This window comes from Pinus tabuliformis, chromosome 7, assembly GCF_031772625.1.
Source record: "Pinus tabuliformis cultivar Carrire ecotype Pingquan chromosome 7, CPIR1, whole genome shotgun sequence".
Lineage (NCBI taxonomy): Eukaryota > Viridiplantae > Streptophyta > Pinopsida > Pinales > Pinaceae > Pinus > Pinus tabuliformis.
Window position 1 is genome coordinate 1,231,003,782 of NC_142293.1, and position 24,722 is coordinate 1,231,028,503.

At 39.4% G+C, this 24,722-nt stretch overlaps 1 protein-coding gene across 2 annotated transcripts in view; it reads right to left on the minus strand.

Annotated features, from left to right (window-relative positions):
• Nucleotides 1-24,722, minus strand: part of LOC149251825 (uncharacterized) — a 200,148-nt gene that overhangs the window by 51,018 nt on the left and 124,408 nt on the right. Inside the window, exons 5-10 of one of the 2 annotated variants that reach the window (XM_089459586.1) lie at nt 5,450-5,520; nt 5,153-5,252; nt 4,891-5,036; nt 4,584-4,754; nt 4,431-4,490; nt 3,759-3,878 (exon numbers count right to left, since the gene is read on the minus strand). In XM_089459586.1, the coding sequence (XP_089315712.1) occupies nt 3,759-3,878; nt 4,431-4,490; nt 4,584-4,754; nt 4,891-5,036; nt 5,153-5,252; nt 5,450-5,520 (668 nt within the window). The remainder of the gene's footprint in view (nt 1-3,758; nt 3,879-4,430; nt 4,491-4,583; nt 4,755-4,890; nt 5,037-5,152; nt 5,253-5,449; nt 5,521-24,722) is intronic. The other variant, XM_089459587.1, reaches the window with a different exon arrangement.

Below are 24,722 nucleotides of genomic sequence, written 5' to 3' on the forward strand. Positions count from 1 at the left end.
GTCTCCCTACTCTTTACAGAATTTCGCCAATGGGAGAAGTCCCGGTAGGGTAGGTACTAGGGATTCACTTGTAAAGTATATGTTAATGGATAGTGAGAAGTGACCTTGAAAACCCTTTCCCAAGGATCTAGTGAAGAATGGAGCTTGCTTGCTCTTTAAGCAAGGGACTTGGTCCACTAGGGATAATGGGTGAGGATTGGAGGGTTGAGGGAGAAAGGATAGGCATATGAACAAGTTTCTCAATCCGTATAATCCTTGGAAAACTTCGATTCCCAAATGTTCCTTAAATATAGTCTTTATTGAGAAGTGGGACCACAAGGGGCCAAGTGGACCCAACCCAGTTTCAGGAATGGAATGTAGCAACCAATGATGTTCCTATCCTAGACAAGGTGAGGGGAAAGGACCAAACAAGAATACTTTCTTCAAAAGGTTGAATTGATCCTATTGGGTTCTAGCCTTGGGGATGCCTAGGCACAATTCAATCCTAGAGCTAGGGCTTGAGATTCCCAGGGATTCCACCGTTAGAATTGCCTCAAATTTGGAGGAGAGGGAGCGGACCCACCAACGCGGTAGCCTATAGGAGATCAAATTTTTTCCTTGGGTCAATTTGCGGGAAATTGATGCCCTAGGTGACCTAATGGGGCTAGACTTGGGCAAAAAGTGAAAAATGGTTAAGAGAGAGTTGAAATGATCACCTTTTTTGAGGGATCAGTGCCCTGTTCACTTGGGGATATGGAGTCAAGGATAATGATGAGTAAGAACTAGGCTTCTTGATCAAGGAGGCCCAGAAAGTCAACTTCGTCCAATGTTGAGAGAAAGAAAAGAAAAGTGACCTTCAAGCATTTATACTTCAAAGAAAATGATGCAAGCTTCTCGAGATAAATAAATCTCCAAGACATTTCATTCAAATAACATTGGCCCAGACATTAAATTAGCTAAAACATGCTCAATTCCACATTTCCATAATGCAGCAACTAGCCCTAATTTTAGAAGTATGCAACAACAAGGATAATAGCATCAAATTTTACTTACAACGTTATAGAGTATATCCAACCATCATTTCATTTTCTCAACAAAGCTCCAAGATGAGATATAGCCCAAATCCATACATCAAAATTCATCCATCTCCAAAAATATCCACCAAGGAAAAAGTGTGAACATTCTCTATGATTAGAGAGATCCCAAGTCAAGTGATGATACAAATGAATGTATCTAACATCAATATATAGCCTCCTAAGGAATTCAAACTAGCCTATGGACCTACGTTAGCCCCTAATGATAAAATAATGTGCAAATAAAATCCCCATTGGTGACAAGCCCACCAAACTAACTCAGAAGTGTAAAAATAAGCCTCACAAAGGGCCAAATAATAATGTGTACATGTCATAGGGCCCTCCAAAGGCATAATAGTATCCTGAAGTGTCATATTGAGGAATAAATTCCTCGAAATATGATGGACAAGGGGGTGGCCCCTTGTTCTCCAAGTAGTAGACCTGTGGTGCTCCCATTGGGTATGAGGGCACATAGATGACCCCATGGGTCTCCATATGAATCGGAGATCCTCTGCAAGGGTCCAAGTGGTGGAATGAATGCTTCCATGACATCGTACAAGTCCTGGGACACCTGTCAAGAGTGTGGGGCTCTTGTGGGGGCCTGCTGGGCATAATGTACCAAGCATATCATCATCATCCCAAAAGTGGATCGTTAGTAATCTCTGAGCATCCATGAAGATCTGTAGAGTGTTGTCTGTTATTGTGGAGGCCTATGGCTCTCTATGCACACCCTACATGTGCCAATGTAGACCTATGGGAGGATCCCATATAGGGAAACCAAACCCAAATGAAAACCACCTGTAATCCTGCATAAGATCCAATGAGTCCTCTAGGCTTCCAGTACAACCAGTCATTAAAATAATCGGGTAAAAAGCTTACAAAACATGGATAACAACGTGGGCACTTCATAATGGCATGCCCTTCCGTAGTGGGCTTTGCCATGTGCTAGTGTCTCCAAGCTCCAAACGGGGTTAGCCAAGTACCTCATTAGGTGGTTTCAGCCCTTAAAGGGGATAGTATGTCCAAGGTATATCCCTCTAATGGGGGTGGAAAGTGACAAATAAGTGAGATGGAATAGGGAATCAGAGGGGCAGTCTTGGGCCACATAATGGGGCATAGGGGTAGCTAGATAAGGGGAAGCCCACACTTGGGTATGTAATGTATACAAGGGAGCAGTCGTGGTACATGAAGTGCCCCATCCTTGATTTTTCCGCCCTTCTTCATATACCCTTTTTCTTTTATGAATTTTCTTTAATTAACTGCTCGGAGCTCAAAGGACAAGAGCATGATGTGTAAAATATAGCAGTGATTACCCCCTTTTAGGTAGGATGGTTCATTGCCCTCCAGAGGTTGGGGCAATCATGGGTTCCTGAATGATAAAAGAGGCTCATCTAGGGCCCACTATTTTAAAAAATGGTCGAGCCAACTCCAACTCGGCCGAGCCAACTCCAACTCAAATTAATAATTATTTGATTACATTGGGATAATATTTCTAAATCCATAACAACTAGTTTTCTAATTAGTCAACTTCTAACAAATAAATAACTACTTTACATTAATTCGATAATATTAAAATTCAATATTTTATTTTTAAATACTCCTTAACAACTATTTTTAACTAAACATAGAATATTTTAATAAAATAACTCCTTACCACTAACTCCCTAATAATTAATTCCTTTACCTATTAACTAATTCACCAACAGCTAGTTTTTAACGACTAATTATGGGCAATGTTGCATCCTTACTATTTATTCCTTTTGATCGATGGATTTCTCAACTAGTCCTGAAAATGAACCACATTAGTTGGTTCGAAACATCAACCAAATCCTATCAATGTGATTAATCCGAAAGACTTTCTTCAACATTATGGATCACAAAAGTCTTAGATCTAACTCCATATATTTATCAAGGATTCTTACTACTTAGAAAAAGATAGATGTTCAAAAATACAAACATAGGGGTTTGATGAATATCAGATTAATTTTCAGTTTGTTAAGGTTTTGTTAATTGTCATTGATTTTGCTCTTGATTTCATAAATCCCTCCAATATAACAAATCTTCTCTAGCCAATCTTTTGTCTGCATATAGTCAAGAGACCAAGCAGACGTTGAGAAGATTGAAATATTCAAATAGGTCTTGACGGAATATCTCAATTATCCCATGGGCCTTTTAATTTCCATGCAAGGAAGATAGATACCATCTGCCATGCATGACACATTCTTTGAAGGCGCTGAACTTGAAAGCACAAGGGCTGTAGCATTTCTGATTACATAACTAATGATGATGATAATATGTTGAATGTTATAATAATCACTAATGATGATGACAATGTTTATGCTGAAAATTTTCAGTATCTGTTTCAAACCCTGGGCCTTTTAATTTCCATGCAAGGAAGATAGATACCATCTGCCATGCATGACACATTCTTTGAAGGCACTGAACTTGAAAGCACAAAGGCTGTAGCATTTCTGATTACATAACTAATGATGATGATAATATGTTGAATGTTATAATAATCACTAATGATGATGACAATGTTTATGCTGAAAATTTTCAGTATCTGTTTCAAACCCTGTATCCGTATCCGTTCTTGTATCTGTTTCAATGCAACTAAGATATACAGAAAACAAAACCAGAGAGAATGCTTTGCTCATTCAATCCATATTATTATTCAAAAAGCCTCACTAGTGCATCAAAACATACCTTTGCTAGCCTGAAACTCCATAGTTATGCCTTCATCTTTATGAGAGAAAGACTGGAGTGCCTTATAGACCGTGACACCCTCTCCATTGTCAAGAATGGACTTCCGGACCTCAGACAGACCTGGGAATAATATACCAAAGCCTTTGCTTAGTTAAACATTGAACTTCTGGTTGTTCCTGGCTCATGATCCTCTTTCTTTTAATGTCTTTTATATCTCTTTTATTTTGATAACACTTTAGTATCTATGAGGGCTCTAGACACTCCCATCGCCTGGTGGCCACTGCTGTACTCTGTATACCCATTGACCTATTCGTTGGTTATTTGTGGACAGTTTAAAAAAAAGATCTTATTAGCTTTGGAGTTACAATGGAGTTGCATTTGCACTCCCATGTCTTGTATTTACACTGGATGTATGCTTTAGTCCGATTGACCAACTTTTGTGGTCACCCGAGGACATTAATAAAATTATCTTATCTTGAGATATTATCAATCCGTATAAAGGCCACAATACTAAGCAGCATAATTCTGACTACAAATAACCAGAGCAATAATAGACAGTTTTTTTTATATTTCCAGTTATGAAATCACCTGCAGATTCTAGAAAAACGTTATTACACTCTTTTTATGTTGGTCCAAACGTTGCCTATGGGGATTGCAATGCATTTAATTTACCTTGCCTGTGAGATAGGGCTTGTGAGGCTGCTGCCTTTGCTTGAATTCCAGATTCCCCATCTGCAAACAATAATAAAATTTGATTTTTAGAAACGTTATTTTAAGTTAAAATTATGACATCCAATAAATTGAATGCAGTCATCAGTTGCCCACCAGGTGCATGTTTCGCTCCACAATCTTCTGCAGTACTGATTGTCACTTGAGACTCGAGAAAGCGTTCAATTGCTTGACGAAGAGCAATATTAGGAAGTAGCTCATCAATCTTGAATTTAGTAGAATTACATTGAGGACATTTACCCTTCTCAACCAATACCTGTCTAATACCTTTAGACACAAGCAAGAGTTTCACAGTACATCATGAATTGATTCATATTAAATACAAAGGCTACTCAGATTCAGAACATGCTTGAAAATTGACACATGCTTTAAAAGAGTTACAGTCAGTTGTAAAAGAGCTTACACTCATGGCAGAAGCTAAACTGACAACATGGTATCATAACAGCCCCCCGAAAGATTCCTTGACAAAGTGAGCACCTCAATTCAGATGGAAGCTCTGAATTCGGTACTGCAGGAAGGATGGCTTCTAATTTTTTTGGTAAAGCCATTCTGAAATGAATAACAGAAATAGGTTTTATCAATGATGTTTAAACAGAAATCCACAAGCCCTGGCTATCAATGTAACATAACAATAAACCAAGGAACCATATGAGAAAGCATCATACTGATCAGATTTCATTGCATTAACTAGTTGCTCGGGGAACTTTGCTATCTTGTTATCATATGTTGGATCGGCATTTATTGGAGAGTGTTTGTCATAATGTCCTGTTGCAGTAAAGATTACCCAACAAAAACCATCAGTAATTAAAAATACAAAGTAACTGAAACACTTCCATACATAAACTGCTTCTACCAAATTCACCATTGCAATAGCAAATAAAACCATAAGGAATCAAATGCCTAAGATGGTATGGTGAAATAATTAAGATAGATCTCTACCACATATGATTTCCTTTTAATACCTCTTGCCAAGGCTCTACCAGAATCACCAGCTTCGAACATTTGACTGCCAGAAGATGGCCCCTGACTCTGCCTGCAAGACAGAGGCAAGTTAATTGCCCCAAACAGGAACCAATAATGTCTACTAATTAGCTTTGAATATTGTTACACACCATGAACAACTATAATGAGGCACACTCAATTTGGTTTTCACTGCAAATATGTAAATTCATAGACATTAAAAAGAGAGGAAAAGCAACCAGAAAAAATATACTGAAGATTTGATAGAAAACCAAAGCTAAGAAAGCAAAGATGAATCTCCATTGTCTAAGCCAACCATGAAAAAAGTAGATAAGCAAAATTCAGCATTTTAAAAACATGTACCAGAAAGAGAGGTATCCCAGAACCTGTTAGAGGTAGTTAGAGAAATATATTGTTCCAATGCATTCTTCTATATCATCAGTGTTCCAATGCATTCTTCTAGAGATGGTTGTTTTCCAATGTAAATGTGAGTTATAACCACGTAGATATCACTATCGTCCAGTAATAATAAGCTTTCCCATTGCAATAAATATGGGGCTCTATTGTGTGTTTGGTGGTATCAAATATAATAAAAAACTCTCTTCAAGAGAGCTTTGCTATCTTGTGTTGTTTCTATTTTTCTAATTTGGTATCAGATCCAGAGGCCTGTGATCTGAGAGCCCTGAAGGCTCTGGGATGTTAGAGAGGGCACATGAATGTGAGAAGTTCCAAGATCTGTGAGGACTGTAAAATCTGAGTGCCGCCAACTTTTTTCCCACAGAGTGTTATCCCCAGAATGAGCATGCTGCCCACTGGTAGTTATCGTATGGAGAAAACCATCAGGTGAAGAGGTGGAACCGGTTGAGAGCGCATCAATTTATGTGGTACATTCATACTATGTACTTTATATTATTAAAGTCACTTTATGTTTTTAAGTTGACTTTATGTGAAAAAAGGTACAAAGTACAAAAACAACATTAAAGTGACTAGGGAGCTCATTAATGAGGGGGGAGACATAAAAAGGGGGTCAACGGGAGATTAGATCTCCACCCTTGATCTAGGAGAGCTGAGATCTAATCTCAGCCCTTGATCTAAGGGTTAGGGTTCTCTCATGGTGACGAGACTAAAAAGGAAGGGAGAAAAGGCAAGAAGGCTCATTCTTCATGTGAATTTTGTTGGAGAAAAGAAGCAAGGAGGATGAGAAGAGTTGAGGCTGTGACAGCTATTTTGCAGGAGGAGATAACCTACAGCAAGACCATAAAACTCTAGTTACCAGGCTTGAAGAGCAGCACGTAGGAGTGATTCTAGCACTGAGTTCAAGGTTTGAACTGCGTATACCAAGCAGAAAAGGCCAAGTTATTAGGCTGGGAATTAAGCAAACAGACCAAGGAAATAAGCTCAGTTTTAGCATGAGTTACCAGGCCTGAAAATTTTGGAGCAGCGCAAATTCCAGGCTAATTGTTGTCAGGCCTGTGGCATGCTTTTCCAGGAGAGATTCTTAGTTTGTCTACATTAAGTTCAAGGTTGAAGACTCAAAGTCAGTAGCATGAATTTCAGTGGGCATTAGTTATTGTCTGTGGCACGAGATTCAAGATTTGGGGGTCTGACATTCTAAGCAGAGAAAAGCAGACTGGCACAAACTTCAATACTGAGATAGCTGAACCTGTGCACATAGTTCCAGATCATTGGTCAAGTTACTTGAAGCAACAGGGAGAGATAAGTACCCTGTATTTGTAATTGATGCTGTAACAATTTTATGAGATTAGCAAAATCAAAAGCCTCCTTAATGTTGGTTTTCCCCTTGTGGGTATTTCCAGGGTCAAAGTTGACCAAAAATAAGTGTCTCATTTATGTGTGTATGCTTGTCTTATTTTCTTATCAACTATAAAGAGAGTGAAAGAAAAGTAGAAGTACTCCTTTAGTGTTTCTCTTGCAATTTGCATTTAAGTTTTATATGCAATATAATGTGGTTTGGGCATTAAACTTCTATGCAAAACCATTGGAACGCAGAGCCTCAGAATTTTCTGTAGAGTGCAATCCATCCCTGAACCGAAAATACATCAACAAACAGGCCTTAGATGGCCTCTAGCATCCAAAAAAATCATGCTACAACAAATACCTACATATCATCGAACTCTTTGCCTACATTGGGATCTTCGTCACCAATATCACCCTCTAAGTATTAAAATAAGATAGAAAAAGCTTAGGGTGTCAAGTCAAGATTTTGCTTGAGTGATGGGTACATTTTTAGCAGGATCATGATACAGGAGTTCAACAATCAATGCCACTAACATCAAGGTACATAGAGGGGTTGGTGCTCTGGATTAAATGCTAATTCCATACCTTCGTACATGACAAATCCAATGGAAACATTGCAATCCCCCCAATCCTGAAATCCTAAAAACCTATTAAGTCTACTGGATTTTGAGTGGGATCAAAAATTCTACTTTCTCCATATGAAATCCAATGAGTTTGAAACCACTCTCAAACATCATGAGTCAATTAATGGTAATGTTAAAAATTTAAGTAAATGGATGAGAAAGATAAAGGAGAATGTCAATGTTAAAAATTTAAGTAAATGGATGAGAAAGATAAAGGAGAATGTCACTTTTACTTTAAGAATTTAACATTGCCATTAATTGCATAGCATTAGCAAGGCAATATGGTCAAATACTAGGCTTCCCCAGTCATAAATCATTGCTTTAAAAAACAAATGCATTCAAAGGGTCCTTGATAGCATAGAACAAAACCAGCCGGTTCAATATCGAACCAATCAATTCAATGAAAAAAGGTTGGTTCGTCACTCAACAAGTCAAAAACGATTTAGTTCGCCAGTTCGAACCGATTTTTCCCTCCAACCGTTGGACCGGCCAGTTATGACCAGTTTTGTCTAGTTCTAATAACATTGCTCCCAGATCCCATTCTGCATCAACGCCAATGCTATCCTCTCCTTCCAAGGACTGGAGTTGGATACACCCTCCAACCAGTCTTCAAATCTCACTACAATTGCAGCCATCCTTCCAACCTCCAAATCAAATACTCAACCCAGAAAAATATTACTACTAGAAATTATTTTGCTGAAACCCTAGAGACAAATCGATCTTCCACTCTTAAAGATTTAAAAGCTTTGATACCATGTTAATTTTTTGAATACCAGATCTGATTTAAATTCCTAGCAATTTATTTTATGCCAAAAAAATTATTCACCCCAATAAATTATTTTTTGAAAAACTATTGAATACAAATACATTGGTATTTTAACTTGAAAATATTTGCAGCAAAAAAACAAGTGAAAAAATAATAACAAACATAGCATAATGTTTTCCCTCCAATTTATCTCTCATTAAATTGCTTAGAAAAAATAAGGGCTCCCTTAACAAGGAAAATGGCCCTCAGAGAAATATATAAATTATAAAACAAAATGGAACCTGGAAATATCGACCCCTTGGAAGTTTCGGCCCTCTAAAAACTTGGCCACAGGGAAACTTTTGGCCCTTGGAAAAATTGACTTCTCCAACCTACAATTCCACCTCCTCTCTCCTAGCCATGTATGGCTTGCGCACTAGAAGGATAATTCACCCTTCACCTAGGTCGTAATGCAACCCTCTAAGCTGAGTTTTAGCTTCCCTGCAAATTTAGCCTTCTCTCTCCATACCTTGACCCCTTCAGAATTCTCTCACAGGAATTTCCTTGCTATAACTCTTCCTTCTCTTAAGCCTTGAATCTCTCACTTGAAAAATATATCTCTCAATGATTCAATGTGTCATTCTCCTCCCTTGGGCTTTATTGTATAATTATCATTGAGCCAAGACCCTAACCCTCAATCTCCAAAGTGATAGTTGGCTAGGATTAAATCCTAACCCACTTAGTTAAACAATAGAGATAAAGATCTAATTCACCAAAGTAATTAAATCACTTTTCCTCATAAAAATTTAGCCCAACAGTCAACATTAATTAAATAATTAATCGATGTGTTTTTCCTAAGTTAAACTTAGGAACAGTGTTGATAACATCGACATTGGAAAAAATCAGTGAGGGTCCAGAAAATATCTTCACGAAAACATCGGCAAAAATATCGACAGACCACAAAAAACAATAAAAAATACAAATAATCGTTGTTTTCAAAATTTTAAACATAAAAGCAGTGTTGCACATATTGCGATAATATTGGAATTATCATAATATTATTGCCAAACTGACCCTCGCAAATATTATTACCATAACTTATCGCGATAATTTCTTTGTTTTGAATGTATAATGATAATTTAGGTAATTATCGCCCTGTCTCTATCAATTTCAACATATTACCAATTTTTTTCTTTTAACCCTAATTTTTTTTAAATGAGTTGAGGATTGAGTTGTGAGGATACTTTGCATATTTCCATCAAGTAAACAAGGGGAAATGTATTGTTTTCATTTACCAAGATTCATTTCATGAGATACATACACTAGTAGTTAATGGAAATATTAAATTCTTAAAGCAAAAGTCTTTTTACTTAATATTTTAACATTACCATCAATTGACTCGGGATGTTTGAGAGTGGTTCCAACCTCATTGGACTTCATATGGAGAAAGTAAAATTTTAGGTCCCACTCAAAATACACCAAACTTTACAGTTTTTAGGATTTCAGGGTTGGCGAGATTACAACATTTCTACTAGATTTTGTGATGTAAAAGGGTATGGAACTAGCATTTAATCAAGATCACAAAGCCCTGCCCTCAATGTACCTCAATGTCGGTGGCATTCACTATTGAGCTCCTCCTTCATGACCCTATTACCCACCACCAGTGGGTGACCTCATAAGAGAATTTTTCTCCTAGATTTGTCTTTAGCCAGCAGCCCCTGACAACCACCAATGTAGCTGATATATTGTGCCAGTTGATCTCCACTCCCTAAGCCAATCATATGTCCCCTCGCCCATCTATCAAGAGCGTATGTTTGAAACTTTGAAGGTGGGCCATCCAATCCTAAAGGTATGTTTTTCATTGTGCAACCGGGTGCTTATGCTTATTTTTCCTTGGGCACATTGGGTATGGATTATTGGGTGACTTGAAAAAAGGGTTTTGACTGTAATCTTGTTCCCTCACCTTAAATGGGGGGGTTAATCCTCAATCCTAGTCTCGTGGGACCTCCCCTATTGCTTATAGGCACTACTTGGAAGACCCCAATTTTGGTAGCGCGATCATGTTTTCCAGTTTCATATTTTTCACTCCCCTCCGCACATTACAAGCCCTATTTCATAATCTTCCCTCTCTAGGTCCACATGACCACTAGGTCCAGAAGGCTCTGGTACTCCCCCTCCCTTTGTCCACATGTTTGGGTTGGGCCTAGAAATGTTGCCCCGAAGCTTGATGCAGCTAAAAAAAGATAAACGCATATCATGGCCACATACAAAAGAAAATAATATCAAAAAATGCAAAAGATGGTCGAGACACTATAATAGCACATGGGAAAAGTCAAACATGAGCTCTACCCCTTCATTGTGGTCATCACCCTAGTTCCTAGGGCCCTATTACCCACCATTTTGTGGGTGATATCCCTAGGAGGACAAATTTCTACAAGGTGGTCCTCAGCCGGCAGCCACCAGCCACCAACTAACTCGTTGTGCCATTTTCTCTGCCACCTGAGGCAGTCATGTGGTTCCTCACCCATCTGTCATGATCGTATGTTTGAAGGTGGGCCTCCCGAACCTAAAGGTATGCCTTGTTATTTGGTAATTGAGTATTGTAGTTTACTTATCATATACACTTCTGGGCATGGATTAATGTGGGGATTCAGCAGAAAGAATGGGCTAGGTCTGTGCTCTTATCCCCTAGACCCCGTTTGTATATTAACCTTGGATTCTAGTGTCGTGGGATCCCTTTTACCGACCAATTGGCTTTAGGGATGGTATTTCACGGGAAACCCTGATTTTGGTTGTGTGGTCCCGCTCCCTCATCCACATATATTAACCCCTTTCCACTCATTAGTACTCCATTCATCATTTCTCCCACCTGGGTCCACATTCCTCCACAGGGTCCTCATAGGGCTAGCTCTCCCCTTCCCCTTGCCCACACCTTGGGTCAGGCTTGGAATGATGCCCTGAAGGTTGATGCAACTAAAAAAAAAGCAAAAAAAAATATTGAACGCATTCAACGGGAAACGTACCACAAAATGCAAAAGATGGTTGGGACAAACACATTTAGCACTTGGGAAAAAGCCAGCACATGAGCTCTACCCATTCATCATGGCCATCACTCTGGTTCCTATAGGTTCTATGAGCCTCCTTCATCATATAGAAATCCATGATCATCCCAACCCCTAGTGAGCAATGAACAGCCTTACCTTGAAAGGGGATATCCGCTACTATAGCTCACACATCATGCTCTTACCCCTTCAGCCCCGAGCATTTAATTAAAGAAAAATCATAAAAAGGAAAAAGGCATATAAAGAAGGGTGGAAAAACCAAGGTCGAGGCACCTCATGTACCACGATTGCTCCATCCTATACATTATATGCCAAGTGTGGGCTTCACTTCTACTAGCTACCCTTGTATCCCAGCATGTGGCCCAAGGTTGCCCCTTCTCATCCCCTACTCCATTCACCTCTTTATCACATACCACCACCTTTTAAAGGATGTACCTTGGACATATTATCCCCTTTAGAAGTAGAAACCACCTAATGGGATACTTGGTTAACCCCATTTGGAGTTTGGAGACATTAGCACATGGCAAAGCCCATTATAGAAGGGCATGCCCTTATGAAGTCCCCACTTGTGGTCCATGGTTTGTAAGCTCTTTTACTTGATTTCCTTGATGACTTGTTATACTGGAAGGTTAGGGGACGCATTGGATCTTATGTAGGATTACAGGTGGTCTCCATCTTGTGTTTGGTCTCCCTATATGGGGTCTTAACCCTCTAGAGGGATACATTGGCACATGTAGGGTTTGTGTTGAGAGCCATGGGCCTCCACAGCAGTAGACAGCACTCCATGGATCCCTAGAGATGTTCAAAGATTGGCCCGAGATCCACCTATTGGACGAGGAAGATGCACTTGGTTCACCTTTGCCCAGCCAACCCCACAGATGTACCATGCACTTGGCAGTTAACCCAGGACCTGTAAGATGATGTGGCATCACCTAAACCATCATATGAAGCCTTACAGATGGTCTACAGGCATCTTCGACTCATTTGGAGACCCATGAGCTTATTATTGTGCCCCCACACCCACTAGGAGCACCACAGGTTTATTGTTTGGAGAACAAGAGGTCACCCCATTGTCCATCACTTTTGAGGGTCCTACTCTTCATTATGGCACCTATGGACCTCATCATGCCTCTTGGAGGGCCCTACGACAGGTATTGTTTATCATTTGTCCACTTGAGAGGCTTATTATTTCATTTATGAGCTAGTTTGGTGGGCTAGTCAACGAATTCATCTTATTAAGCCATCGCCTTTTGCAAGTCGAAGTATAAAAGTTGTAAGGTTGTTTCCCTTTGCCCTATAAGGCAAGCTAGCTAGTCTTAAGGCCTCCTTGACTAAGAAACAAGGTCCTCATTCATATTTATCATAGACTCCATTCTCCCAAGATTAAGGCATTGATCTACATGGACATTGAGGGGTCATCCCCTTGTGCATTAGTTATGAAGCCCTCTCTCTCATTTTGACACTTAAAGGACTGAATGCGGCCTTCCAACGACCTCACTTCATCATAACATCATCATTTCGGCCTACTATTGGATGGATTATTCATAATTTTTTAAGCTACTTGGTGGGCTTGTCACCAAGGCCTTATTTTTGCACATTAAAATAATTTTAGGGGCTTTAGAATAGGAATTCGACCTCTAGAGGTCTCATATAAATAGAACTTGTTCTCATTGTGAGAGAGCATCATCATCACTTCGATTACTCTTGTAAAATACATTCACACTTTTTCTCTTGGATGAATTCGAGACTCTTTGATGCATTTTGATATCTTTGGAAGCTAGAATTTCATTCTTCTTGGAACTACATCTTGTTTTATGGTTGGATATATCTCATTGTCATCCTGTAAGTGCTCTTTTGATCCGGATCTTGGGAGGAGGCCCCCAAGATCTAAAAGATTGAAATGGATCTTGGGGGGAGAGAACCCCAAGATCTGAAAGATTGAAATGGATCTTGGGGAAGAGACCCCCAAGATCTGAAAGATTGAAATGGATCTTGGGGAAGAGACCCCCAAGATCTAAAAACTTGAAATGCTAGAAGAAAAAGAGGAGAATGCCCCATAAACAAAACCACAAAGAAACTTTTTTTATTAAAACCGATAATAACTGTAAAGGCTACATTGTGGCGGACCATCTGTCCTTTTACAAAATGTGACTTGTTACTTATAGTATTTTTCAGTTACAATACCACGGGTCAATTCCATGGGTGAATGAATACCATGGGTGGATTTTACAATACCACATGCAGATGCCATTTACAATACCATGGGTAAATTCCATGGGTGAATGAATACCATGGGTGGATTTTACAATACCACGGGCGGATGCCATTTACAATACCATGGGTAAATTCCATGGGTCGATGAATAATATGGGTCGATGAGTACCATGGGTTGATGCCATTTTCCATTCAGATCATTCCTCCCTCCTTAAGAAGCAATGGTCCCCATTGCGTAAAGTTCCCTCCTGCAAAGCCTTTGTTGAATATGAAGATCCACTGAAGATAAGGGTTTTACGTGGTTAACCCAAAACCCTGATAAATGAAGATCCGAGGATAGAGATACCCTGTAATGCTTGTGACCAACTGTGATTCTGACAGTGTGTGGCCTAGCAAATGGACTTCGATGAACTGTGGGTTTGTGGATGACCCATAACCATGAAGAACGAAGATCCGAGGATAGAGATACCCTGTAATGCTTGTGACCAACTGTGATACTAACAGTGTACGGCCTAGCAAATGGACTTCGATGAAGTGTGGGTTTGTGGATGACCCACAACCATGATGTTGGTTGCTGATGAAGTAGCAGGTGCCTACATAACCTGGGGTGGGAGGGCACATCTCCAAATAACTCAAGCCGATTGCTGCTATGTTGAAACTGATGAATGTGAAGCAGGTGCCTACTAAAGTGGGGTGGGAGGGCACGTCTCCAATGGAAACCCACTCCGAATGCTGCTCCAGAATTAAAATGGACATAACTCGGCCAATATAACTCAGAATATTTATTATAACCTGTTTTTGGAAGCAGAAAGACCATTTTGCATCTGCCCATATGATAGAAATCCTGATCCAGGCACTAGAATTCCAGATCTGCGCTGCAACTCTCCCGCCGTCACCAAAATTTCTGCAAAAAGGAGCTGATTTTAAATCAACGATATCTCCCTCATCCGGACTCCGATTCGACTGATTTTTTTTTTGAAGTTGGGTAGTTTTTCCCAAAGAATCCAGATCTGCAATTAGATTTTGCAGATCTTGTACCAGGACATCTATATCTGCGCCGCAAAATCGCTGCCCTGAAAATTGTCTGCAACCCCACTGATTTTTAAATCAGCGATATCTTCTTCATCCGGACTCCGATTCAACCGATTTTTTTTTGAAATCGGCTATTTTTTCACCAGGAATACAGATCTGCAATTATATTTTGCAGATCTTGCACCAAAATGTACAGATCTGATCTGCAAAGTCGCCGCCCAAAAAAAAAATTCTGCAAAAAAATGAGAAAAGAAAAATTCTTCTTGCGTGACCCAAGAAAGTGCTATGTGGAGGTTGTAGCACATGCCTGACGTTTGTTGAATATTGCTGCAAAATTTGAAACTGAAACATGCATCAAACCCTCGTTCCCATGGAATCATAACCTGCTCTGATACCACTGATCCGGATCTTGGGAGGAGGCCCCCAAGATCTAAAAGATTGAAATGGATCTTGGGGGAGAGAACCCCAAGATCTGAAAGATTGAAATGGATCTTGGGGAAGAGACCCCCAAGATCTGAAAGATTGAAATGGATCTTGGGGAAGAGACCCCCAAGATCTGAAAACTTGAAATGCTAGAAGAAAAAGAGGAGAATGCCCAATAAACAAAACCACAAAGAAACTTTTTTTATTAAAACCGATAATAACTGTAAAGGCTACATTGTGGCGGACAATCTGTCCTTTTACAAAATGTGACTTGTTACTTATAGTATTTTTCAGTTACAATACCACGGGTCAATTCCATGGGTGAATGAATACCATGGGTGGATTTTACAATACCACATGCAGATGCCATTTACAATACCATGGGTAAATTCCATGGGTGAATGAATACCATGGGTGGATTTTACAATACCACGGGCGGATGCCATTTACAATACCATGGGTAAATTCCATGGGTCGATGAATAATATGGGTCGATGAGTACCATGGGTTGATGCCATTTTCCATTCGGATCATCTTTTGTTGAAGAATTCTCGTGAAATAATGTCTTATGAGTGGAATTATTGCAACTAGTTAATTCTCTTGTGCCCTAATTTGTTGAATATCATTGTAAAAAGTTATTTGGTTGTAAATTGCACATGTTACTCATTGCATGACAATTAGATGAATGTTCCTAGTGGATGAGAACTTGTTTTTCTTCCATGAAAATCCATAAATATTGAGTAGGTAAATGTTGAAGATTGGTTGCTAGGGCATCACTCTTTAACCTCCTTGATCCAAAATGGATCTTGGATAAACCTCTAAGTCTAAAAGACTTCATATAAGAGGTAAAAGGTGCTAAATGGCACAAATCCTTTATAAATCTGAGTCAGATAAAGAAAAGGGTCAAAGGCGGAGTTTTATATAAATATCGCATCGGAAAGGTTCCAAAGGGAGGACTTAAGCAAAGGCGGAAGGACTCCCCGATTAGCGATCTCCGACATATTGCATCGAAGGAAGGCGTCATGCAATATCGGAACCTCGGGCCGTTTACATGTGCGATTAGCGATTGCGATATCGGCGATCGACGATCGAGTCACGCAAATACCAAGGGGGGCCGTTACATGCGACATACGTCGATGCGATACGCCGATGCGATGGGCCGATAGCGATAGCACTGATAGAGCGATCGGCGATCGGTGAATCCCCGATACAAGGGCCGTTGCGGCTTGCGACATGCGATTGCGATATGCGATCGGCACAAAGGAGCCATGCTAATGCAACGTGCGATTGCGACATGCGATAAAGCCCGGACTTATAAGGTTAGGGATGCAATTTCATAATATTTCAAATCCAGATTTGCGGATTTTCTTTGTATTTCCGTGTCATTTGGTTTTTTTGGCCATAAGCAATGCGATTGTGATATGCGATAGAATGACGAACCCGAGAGGATTATAGGGGCGATTGCATATATTTTGAGTTCCGGTTAAACAACTCATGATGTGTTTTGCCTGTGTATTCCGTTATTTGGCTATTTTCGGGATTTCTGCACAAAAAGGCCAAACAACCACGGTTCCTGTGCCCGCCAGTTCATTTCCATTGGAAACAGTCCATTGCACCTGTGCCACACTATGAGCGGGCGTTTCTGTAACAGGAATGCGTACGAAGCACGAAGAGACAGAGCCGGAAAGGGATGATTCCTCATGATTAGGGGACAGAGGAACGGATGGAAGCCGCAGAGTCGAAGGATTCCTCAAAGGCTAGAGAGCCAAGCGAAGGAGCAGTTTTCCCTTTAGAGAGCTGATAGAGGCAGAGCCACCAGAGGTTGGAGGTAGAGCCGCAATTCCAGAGAAAGCCAGAGAAGCCACCAGAGGTTGGGGGCAATGGCAAAGGGGTGATTCCTCAGAGAGCTGAGCGCAGCAGAGTTGCAGAGCCAGAGAGCTGAACGTAGCAGAGTTGCAAAGCCTGAGAGCCTAAGAGCCAGAGAGCCAGAGGGCAGACAGAGCCAGAGAACAACAAAGAGATCAAATGATCAAGCTATTGTTGATGTCCGATGTGTGTTGAAGACAGAAGAAGGAATTCCAAAGACAGTGAAAGAATTCAGAGGGAGTTGGTGCAAGCTAGAGCTCAAGATAACTCAGAGCACTGACTGAAGGAGTCTAGTCCAGAGAAGCCTAGATCTGTTTGCAGAGTATGGACAGCCAGAGGGATAAGATGGTATTCTAAACCCATAGGTTCAGTTGTAAACCAATGGAGTTGAGTGTGGAACTTGTAAAAGAAGCATTACCATAATCCCAAAGAGCCTAATCGAGTTGATTGGAGCTCAAGGAGATGTAGCCCAAGATATCAGGGTGAACTCCATATTAAGCTTGTTGTCTTGTGGTTTGTTTATTTGCTGCATCTTGTTGCTATGTGTATGATGTTTATTGCTGCATTGTTTCACTGTTATATGCTACATATCAGTTTATGCAAATGGACTTAAAGCAAATAAACAGTTAAAGACAAACACAAGCATAAACCTCTTTCAAGTTCTTTTATTTCCGCAAATTGTCAATCATAATCCTAGATCTTGGGAATATATAAGCTTTGGAGCGGGAGAGGTTCTTGTAAGCATGACAAGAAGCCTTTAGTGCCCCATTTCAGATCACTCCTTGAAGACGTTTTTGGCAAATATTGAATCATCTTAGACTCCATAGCCCAAGGATTACGCGTTGGTCCAAGAAAAATTGGTGATCAACCTTTCCTTCCCAACCGTGGTTGTTTTGCCTGTGTATTCCGTTATTTGGCTATTTTCGGGATTTCTGCACAAAAAGGCCAAACAACCACGGTTCCTGTGCCCGCCAGTTCATTTCCATTGGAAACAGTCCATTGCACCTGTGCCACACTATGAGCGGGCGTTTCTGTAACAGGAATGCATACGAAGCACGAAGAGACAGAGCTGGAAAGGGATGATTCCTCATGATTAGGGGACAGAGGAACAGATGGAAGCCGCAAAGTCGAAGGATTCCTCCAAGGCTAGAGAGCCAAGCGAAGGAGCAGTTTTCCCTTTAGAGCGCTGATAGAGGCAGAGCCACCAGAGGTTGGAGGTAGAGCCGCAGTTCCAGAGAAAGCCAGAGAAGCCACCAAAGGTTGGGGGCAATGGCAAAGGGGTGATTCCTCAGAGAGCTGAGCGCAGCAGAGTTGCAGAACCAGAGAGCTGAACCTAGCAGAGTTGCGAAGCCTGAGAGGCTAAGAGCCAGAGAGCCAGAGGGCAGACAGAGCCAGAGAACAACAAAGAGATCAAATGATCAAGCTATTGTTGATGTCCGATGTGTGTTGAAGACAAAAGAAGGAGTTCCAAAGACAGTGAAAGAATTCAGAGGGAGTTGGTGCAAGCTAGAGCTCAAGATAGCTCAGAGCACTGACTGAAGGAGTCTAGTCCAGAGAAGCCTAGATCTGTTTGCAGAGAATGGACAGCCAGAGGGATAAGATGGTATTCTAAACCCATAGGTTCAGTTGTAAACCAATGGAGTTGAGTGTGGAACTTGTAAAAGAAGCATTACCATAATCCCAAAGAGCTTAATCGAGTTGATTGGAGATCAAGGAGACGTAGACCAAGATATCATGGTGAACTCCATATTAAGCTTGTTGTCTTGTGGTTTGTTTATTTGCTGCATCTTGTTGCTATGTGTATGATGTTTATTGCTGCATTGTTTCACTGTTATATGCTACATATCAGTTTATGCAAATGGACTTAAAGCAAATAAACAGTTAAAGACAAACACAAGCATAAACCTCTTTCAAGTTCTTTTATTTCCGCAAATTGTCAATCATAATCCTAGATCTTGGGAATATATAAGCTTTGGAGCGGGAGAGGTTCTTGTAAGCATGACAAGAAGCCTTTAGTGCCCCATTTCAGATCACTCCTTGAAGACGTTTTTGGCAAATACTGAATCATCTTAGACTCCATAGCCCAAGGATTACGCGTTGGTCCAAGAAAAATTGGTGATCAACCTTTCCTTCCCAACCCCTCTTCCCTTGGACATCTATCTAGGGCATCCAGCAAAATTCCTTAGAGGAGGAATTTTCAAATTTCGTTTAGATAGAACTCTTCCATTGTGTCTCCTCTAGAAGACCTCAAATTTTGGCAGAATTCCCACCGTTATTTCTCCATAAATTTGTGTGCCCTAGAAGGGCAACCTTGTTAATTTCCCTTGGATAGGGTGGCCTTCTTGAGGGTCATACAAGCCTTGTATTCAATAGAATAAATCATAAGAGACCCTCTCCTCTCCCTTTGGCCTAGAGAGAATACCTTGGAGGAACTTCTCCCATGATTATTCCAAAACCCTAGGTCTAGTGTAAGCTCTTTCTAGGTCTATCAAAGGAGCGAAGAGGCTATTTGAAGCATCAAACCATCTCACAAGTTTCTTAAGAGGTCCTATCTCATCTTTGGAGTCTTGACTTTAGACATACCTATCATCATTGTAAATCTTGAACCCTACGTCTTGATTTTCATCCTAGGTCTTTCATGGAGAGCCTTTAGCTTCCTTAAAGCATTGAACCATTATTATGTCTCTCCTTGAATGGGCTTATTGTAATCACTTCACACATTAACCCTTTCTTTCCTAGAGTGGTTCCTCTCATATTGGGACTCCTCCCTTTGGTAAAAGTTTGTAAAGAGTCGAGGGCACTGACTAAGGTGACAGTGGGTCTTTGTCCCATTGTTGCCATTTGGCCAGGTAGTTGTCCCGTAGGTTTCCCTCCTAGGGCCCTGCTAGATTGTAGCAACAGACCCTAGTAAAAAATGTACGCTTCACTCAAGCAAAATCATCGATTAAGATGTTAAGCTTTTTCTATCTTATTTTAATGCTTAGTGGGTGATCTTGATAAGTGGGATCCCAATATAGACAATGATTTTGATGTTATGTAACTATTTGTTGCAGCATGATTTTCTTTGGATTTCGGAGGCCATTTAGAGCCTCTTAGTCTCTATTAATCTATTTTGATTCAAAGATGGATTGCACTCGGGGATATTTTGGTTATGTGCACACCCTTGCCATACGGGATTTTGCATATTTGTGTATAATAATTTGGATTCGTATGGATGCACGTGAAGTATATGTTCTTTTCAAAATTTGAATATTTTATGTATTTTTGGTCGTCCAATATTTTGGTCCAGTTCTAATAACATTGCAAAGGATGATGTGACCATTTCACATCAAGCAAACAAGGGTAAATCCATTTGTTTCATTCCCATGATTCATCTCATGAGATACATTTATTTTTGTTTTGATATGATTTTGCATCATTCTATTAGATCTTGTGACTTTGGACAAATATCATATTTCAATATCGATATCTAATGTATCGATTGACATCTTATACATCTTATATATCGATTTTATTTTCATATTTACATAGCAATGTGTTTGTTTGATGTTGATATTGTTTTATAAGTTAAAAATTTGAAAAAAAAATATTATTATTGTAATTTTTAAGTTTCCAAATTATTGTTGATATTTTATGATATATTCCGTGATATTGTTGATAATTTACATCATAAATCGTCGATAACGATTAATGTAACATTGAAATAAGGCAACAACAACACCAAAAGAACACATTGACACATAAATATGGAGAAAACACAATATTTATATAGTGGATGCCAAATAAAAAATGATACATCACAGTCGATATTGAATCTTGAACCCTAATAGTTGTCCAATCAAGAACTCAAAAGTGGAGAACTAAGGACTTGGACCTATTTTTCACCTTTCCTTGCTTTTCTATTAACTTGATTTTCACTGGGAGGATCAACAAATTTGTAAACAATATGATATAAAGGTAGTTGAGGATGAAGATCATTTTTTGTAACATGCCCGACCCTTAACAATATTCTATATAGCTTCTTCTCATTTCGTTGGCCTAACCTAGAGGGGATTTGAACCTTGAATCTCATGGTTTACATAATTCTTCATAACAAGGCAATCACACATGGTGAGATTATTGCCTATACATATAATGATAATTTGAAGTTTTGAAATTATCACAATAATTTCAGTAATTATCACAATAATTTGGAAATTAATGCCCTGTCTACGTCAATATCACATTAAAACGTAAGTCACATGACACGATGACACGAAACACAGAGTAAACAGAAATACAAATGTCTAACATGGGACACGAAGACCCCGCAAATAGGACATGGTTTACACACACACACACACACACACACACACACACACATATATATATATATATTGAATCGTTGAAAACTTTATGTTCTATGATATTGCTAAAACAATTACTTAAAAATAATACTTCTTCAAGTTGCAATATCAGTTAAGCGTTTGTAGATAGAACATAATCCATATAAACCCTATGAAAAATAGCAGACAACCAAGAATAGAAGGAGACACGTAAATTTAGGTCCAATGACCAAGGAAAAACCCACAAGGGAAAACCCCAATTAGATTCTTCTTCTATTAGAAATCAATTGTTCTGCAGAGAAATAGATTATAATGAGACAATGAAGTTCACCCAAATCTGAAAAAACATCTTTGATAGTTGTAGTTGATGCAAACATTGAATCACTTTGGCTCAACAAGTTTTGCTCTTACTCTCCAAGTCTCTCTCTCACTCTCTTAATCCTTCACTAGTCTCTCCAAATCTCTCTTTCACAAGTTCGAAGTCTCCTTTCACAATGCACAAGTGAGTGAGAGTGAAGATAAGAGGCACATATCTATAAGAGGAGCAAGGAGATCGAGCCATGAAGGAAAGAGGTAACTCACATACCTTGAGGGGGAGTTACATATGCCATTCAGGGAGGTACGCATGCCTTTGTAACTCATGCCATTAAGAGCAATATGCATGCCTTGAAGGAGAGAGTGTAACTTACGCATTGAAGAGTGCGTAAGAGGAATCTTTTATTACGAGACCTTAATGTGTGTAAGAGAAGTGCTATGACGAATCTTTAATGCACATAAGAAAGTGTAAGAGGAGTGCAACAAATCCATTAAGTGAGAAAGAGAGAGGGGTACAAGTGCCATCAAAGAGAGAGAGAGGTACAAAGTGGCATGATTGAGTGCCAAGTCGGAGAGGTGACATGTATTCTATTTTAATAATAATAATATTATAGTAACATAAGGATAATAATAATAATAATGATGATTAAATAAAAATTGAACAATTGAAATTGATTAAGGATAAGTTAAGTGATTTTCCATCATCTATAATTAATTACCAACTGATCAACATGATTTACTTTTTTGGAAAGTCATGTTTGAAATTATAGACATGACTTTTTATTTTTAGAAAGTCACTCTAGAATAGTTAGAAATGAGATTTTATTCAAGGAAATTCATCCCTTATCAGCCAATTTTCAACACGCCCTCTCAGCAAGGGAGGATTTCTTTCTGAAACAGGGAACTCTGCTTTGAACAATGATGTTACAATCTAATGAAGAAGAATCATCATAGGGGAGATTCATCCATCACCCTATATTCACTTGAGGGGATTACCACTTGCCAACACACGATAAGGATCTCGCACAACCAAGTTTGATCTCTGCTTGCGGGGATTACCACTTGTCAAGGATTACACACAAACAAATCTCTACTTGGGGGGATTACCAGATGACAAGGACCACACACAACCAAGTCTCATCTCTGCTTGGGGGGATTATGTTAAATTAGCAACTAGGGCCAAACTCCACATGGGTCATCTATTTATGACAGTTGATATTTTCTTGGATTCCTCTCTCCGAGAGGTGTAGGATTGATCTAAAAATCACCTGATTTTGACATGCACAAATGAAGTTATGAATTTATTTTGATCAGTGTTGATAATATCGCCGAAATATCGGCGATATTCGCAAATATCGCGATATTTTCGGCGAGCCGAAATATCGCCCCCGAAAAATCGCGATATTTGCCTGTTTTCAATTTCTCGCGAGATTGGCGATATTTCGGCGATATTTTCTAAAATATCGCGAGACGATAGAAAATATCGCCGGCGGCCTGTTTAAATTGGTTTTTCAGTTCATTGTTTCACGTCATTTCGTTTATTTCGTTTTTGTGAGAGCTGGAGACGCTGCGAAGGAGGGTTTGGCTGCGAAGGAGGGTTTGGCTGCCACGAACAGGTTTGAATCCGACACCAACCCGCACGTCCATTATCTGTCTGCCCGTCCATTATTTGGCTGCCCGCACGTCCATTATCTGTCTGCGTTGCCAGTGACAAGTGTTACATTTCGTTTTTTGAAGCTGAACTGTAGACAGAAACCATATAAGTATTAAGTAATATAGTTTCAACTTTATTCCCTCGTAGTTGTTTAGTATCTCCACCGCTGCTTGACCATTGAAAGTTCTCGTTTATGGGATAAAGTTATAAACACGTTTTTCATCATAAAAAATTCCGAGATTCAAGACATACCGAGAGAGATCCCATAAGCGAACAAACACCGATGTATACCATAATATGAGTGGGACCATAATATGGAACAAAATGGAAAATGATAACTATAGTCGCTGATACAACCAACGCCGCATATAACAAGAAAGCTGTTTGCATAAAATGACAGTTTAAACTTTAAATTTTTAAAACATATGTCAGGAGTCGAGACAAAGATATAGTTCGCAAGATATCATCGGTAAATAGTAAATACTAAAATGCATTGCTACATAGGTTAACAGTAAAGCAACGGAGTCATGAATATTAATTGTTATTGGATATAACTTAGTGCCTGTAGATATGGGTAGACATTGATCCTTATGAGGAAAGCGACATTAAATGAAAAGGGAAAAACAAGGATACTTAAATCATTTCCATTGATATACCTCCAATAAATGAAAGGATATGCCGAGTATCTACTGGTAATATATGCAAAAGAAGGCACAGCTTATGTCCAGATCTGAGTTACCAAGTTAGTAAACAGATTATGAATTCATGTATCTTCATGTATAACAAGTTGTACATCCATTACATGATAAAAGTGCTGTTATTGTTATGCCAGTTTAATATTGAGGAACTTGGTCAAAGACTCATCATAAAGACCCCAAAGAAAACCTGATCACAATAGCAGACTCTCTTGAAGTTAATGGCAGTCCAATAAAAGGGGTCAACACAAGACATACTGGATGTAAGAAGCACCGTAAAAAGTTTTCAGTGTTATCACATACTTATCATTTCTATTTGACATCATATATATCAGTGTTTTCTTCATATTTATGTGCCAATGTGTTTATTTCATGTTGTTATTGCTTTATATGTTTAAAAATCTGAAAAAAATGAATATATTATGCATTTTTTATGCTTGCCGATATTTGCTGATATTTTGCCGATATTTTCACCGATATTGCCGATAAGATATTTTCTGGACCCTCGCCGATATTTTCCCGATACCGATATTATCAACACTGATTTTGATTATGGTCAAATT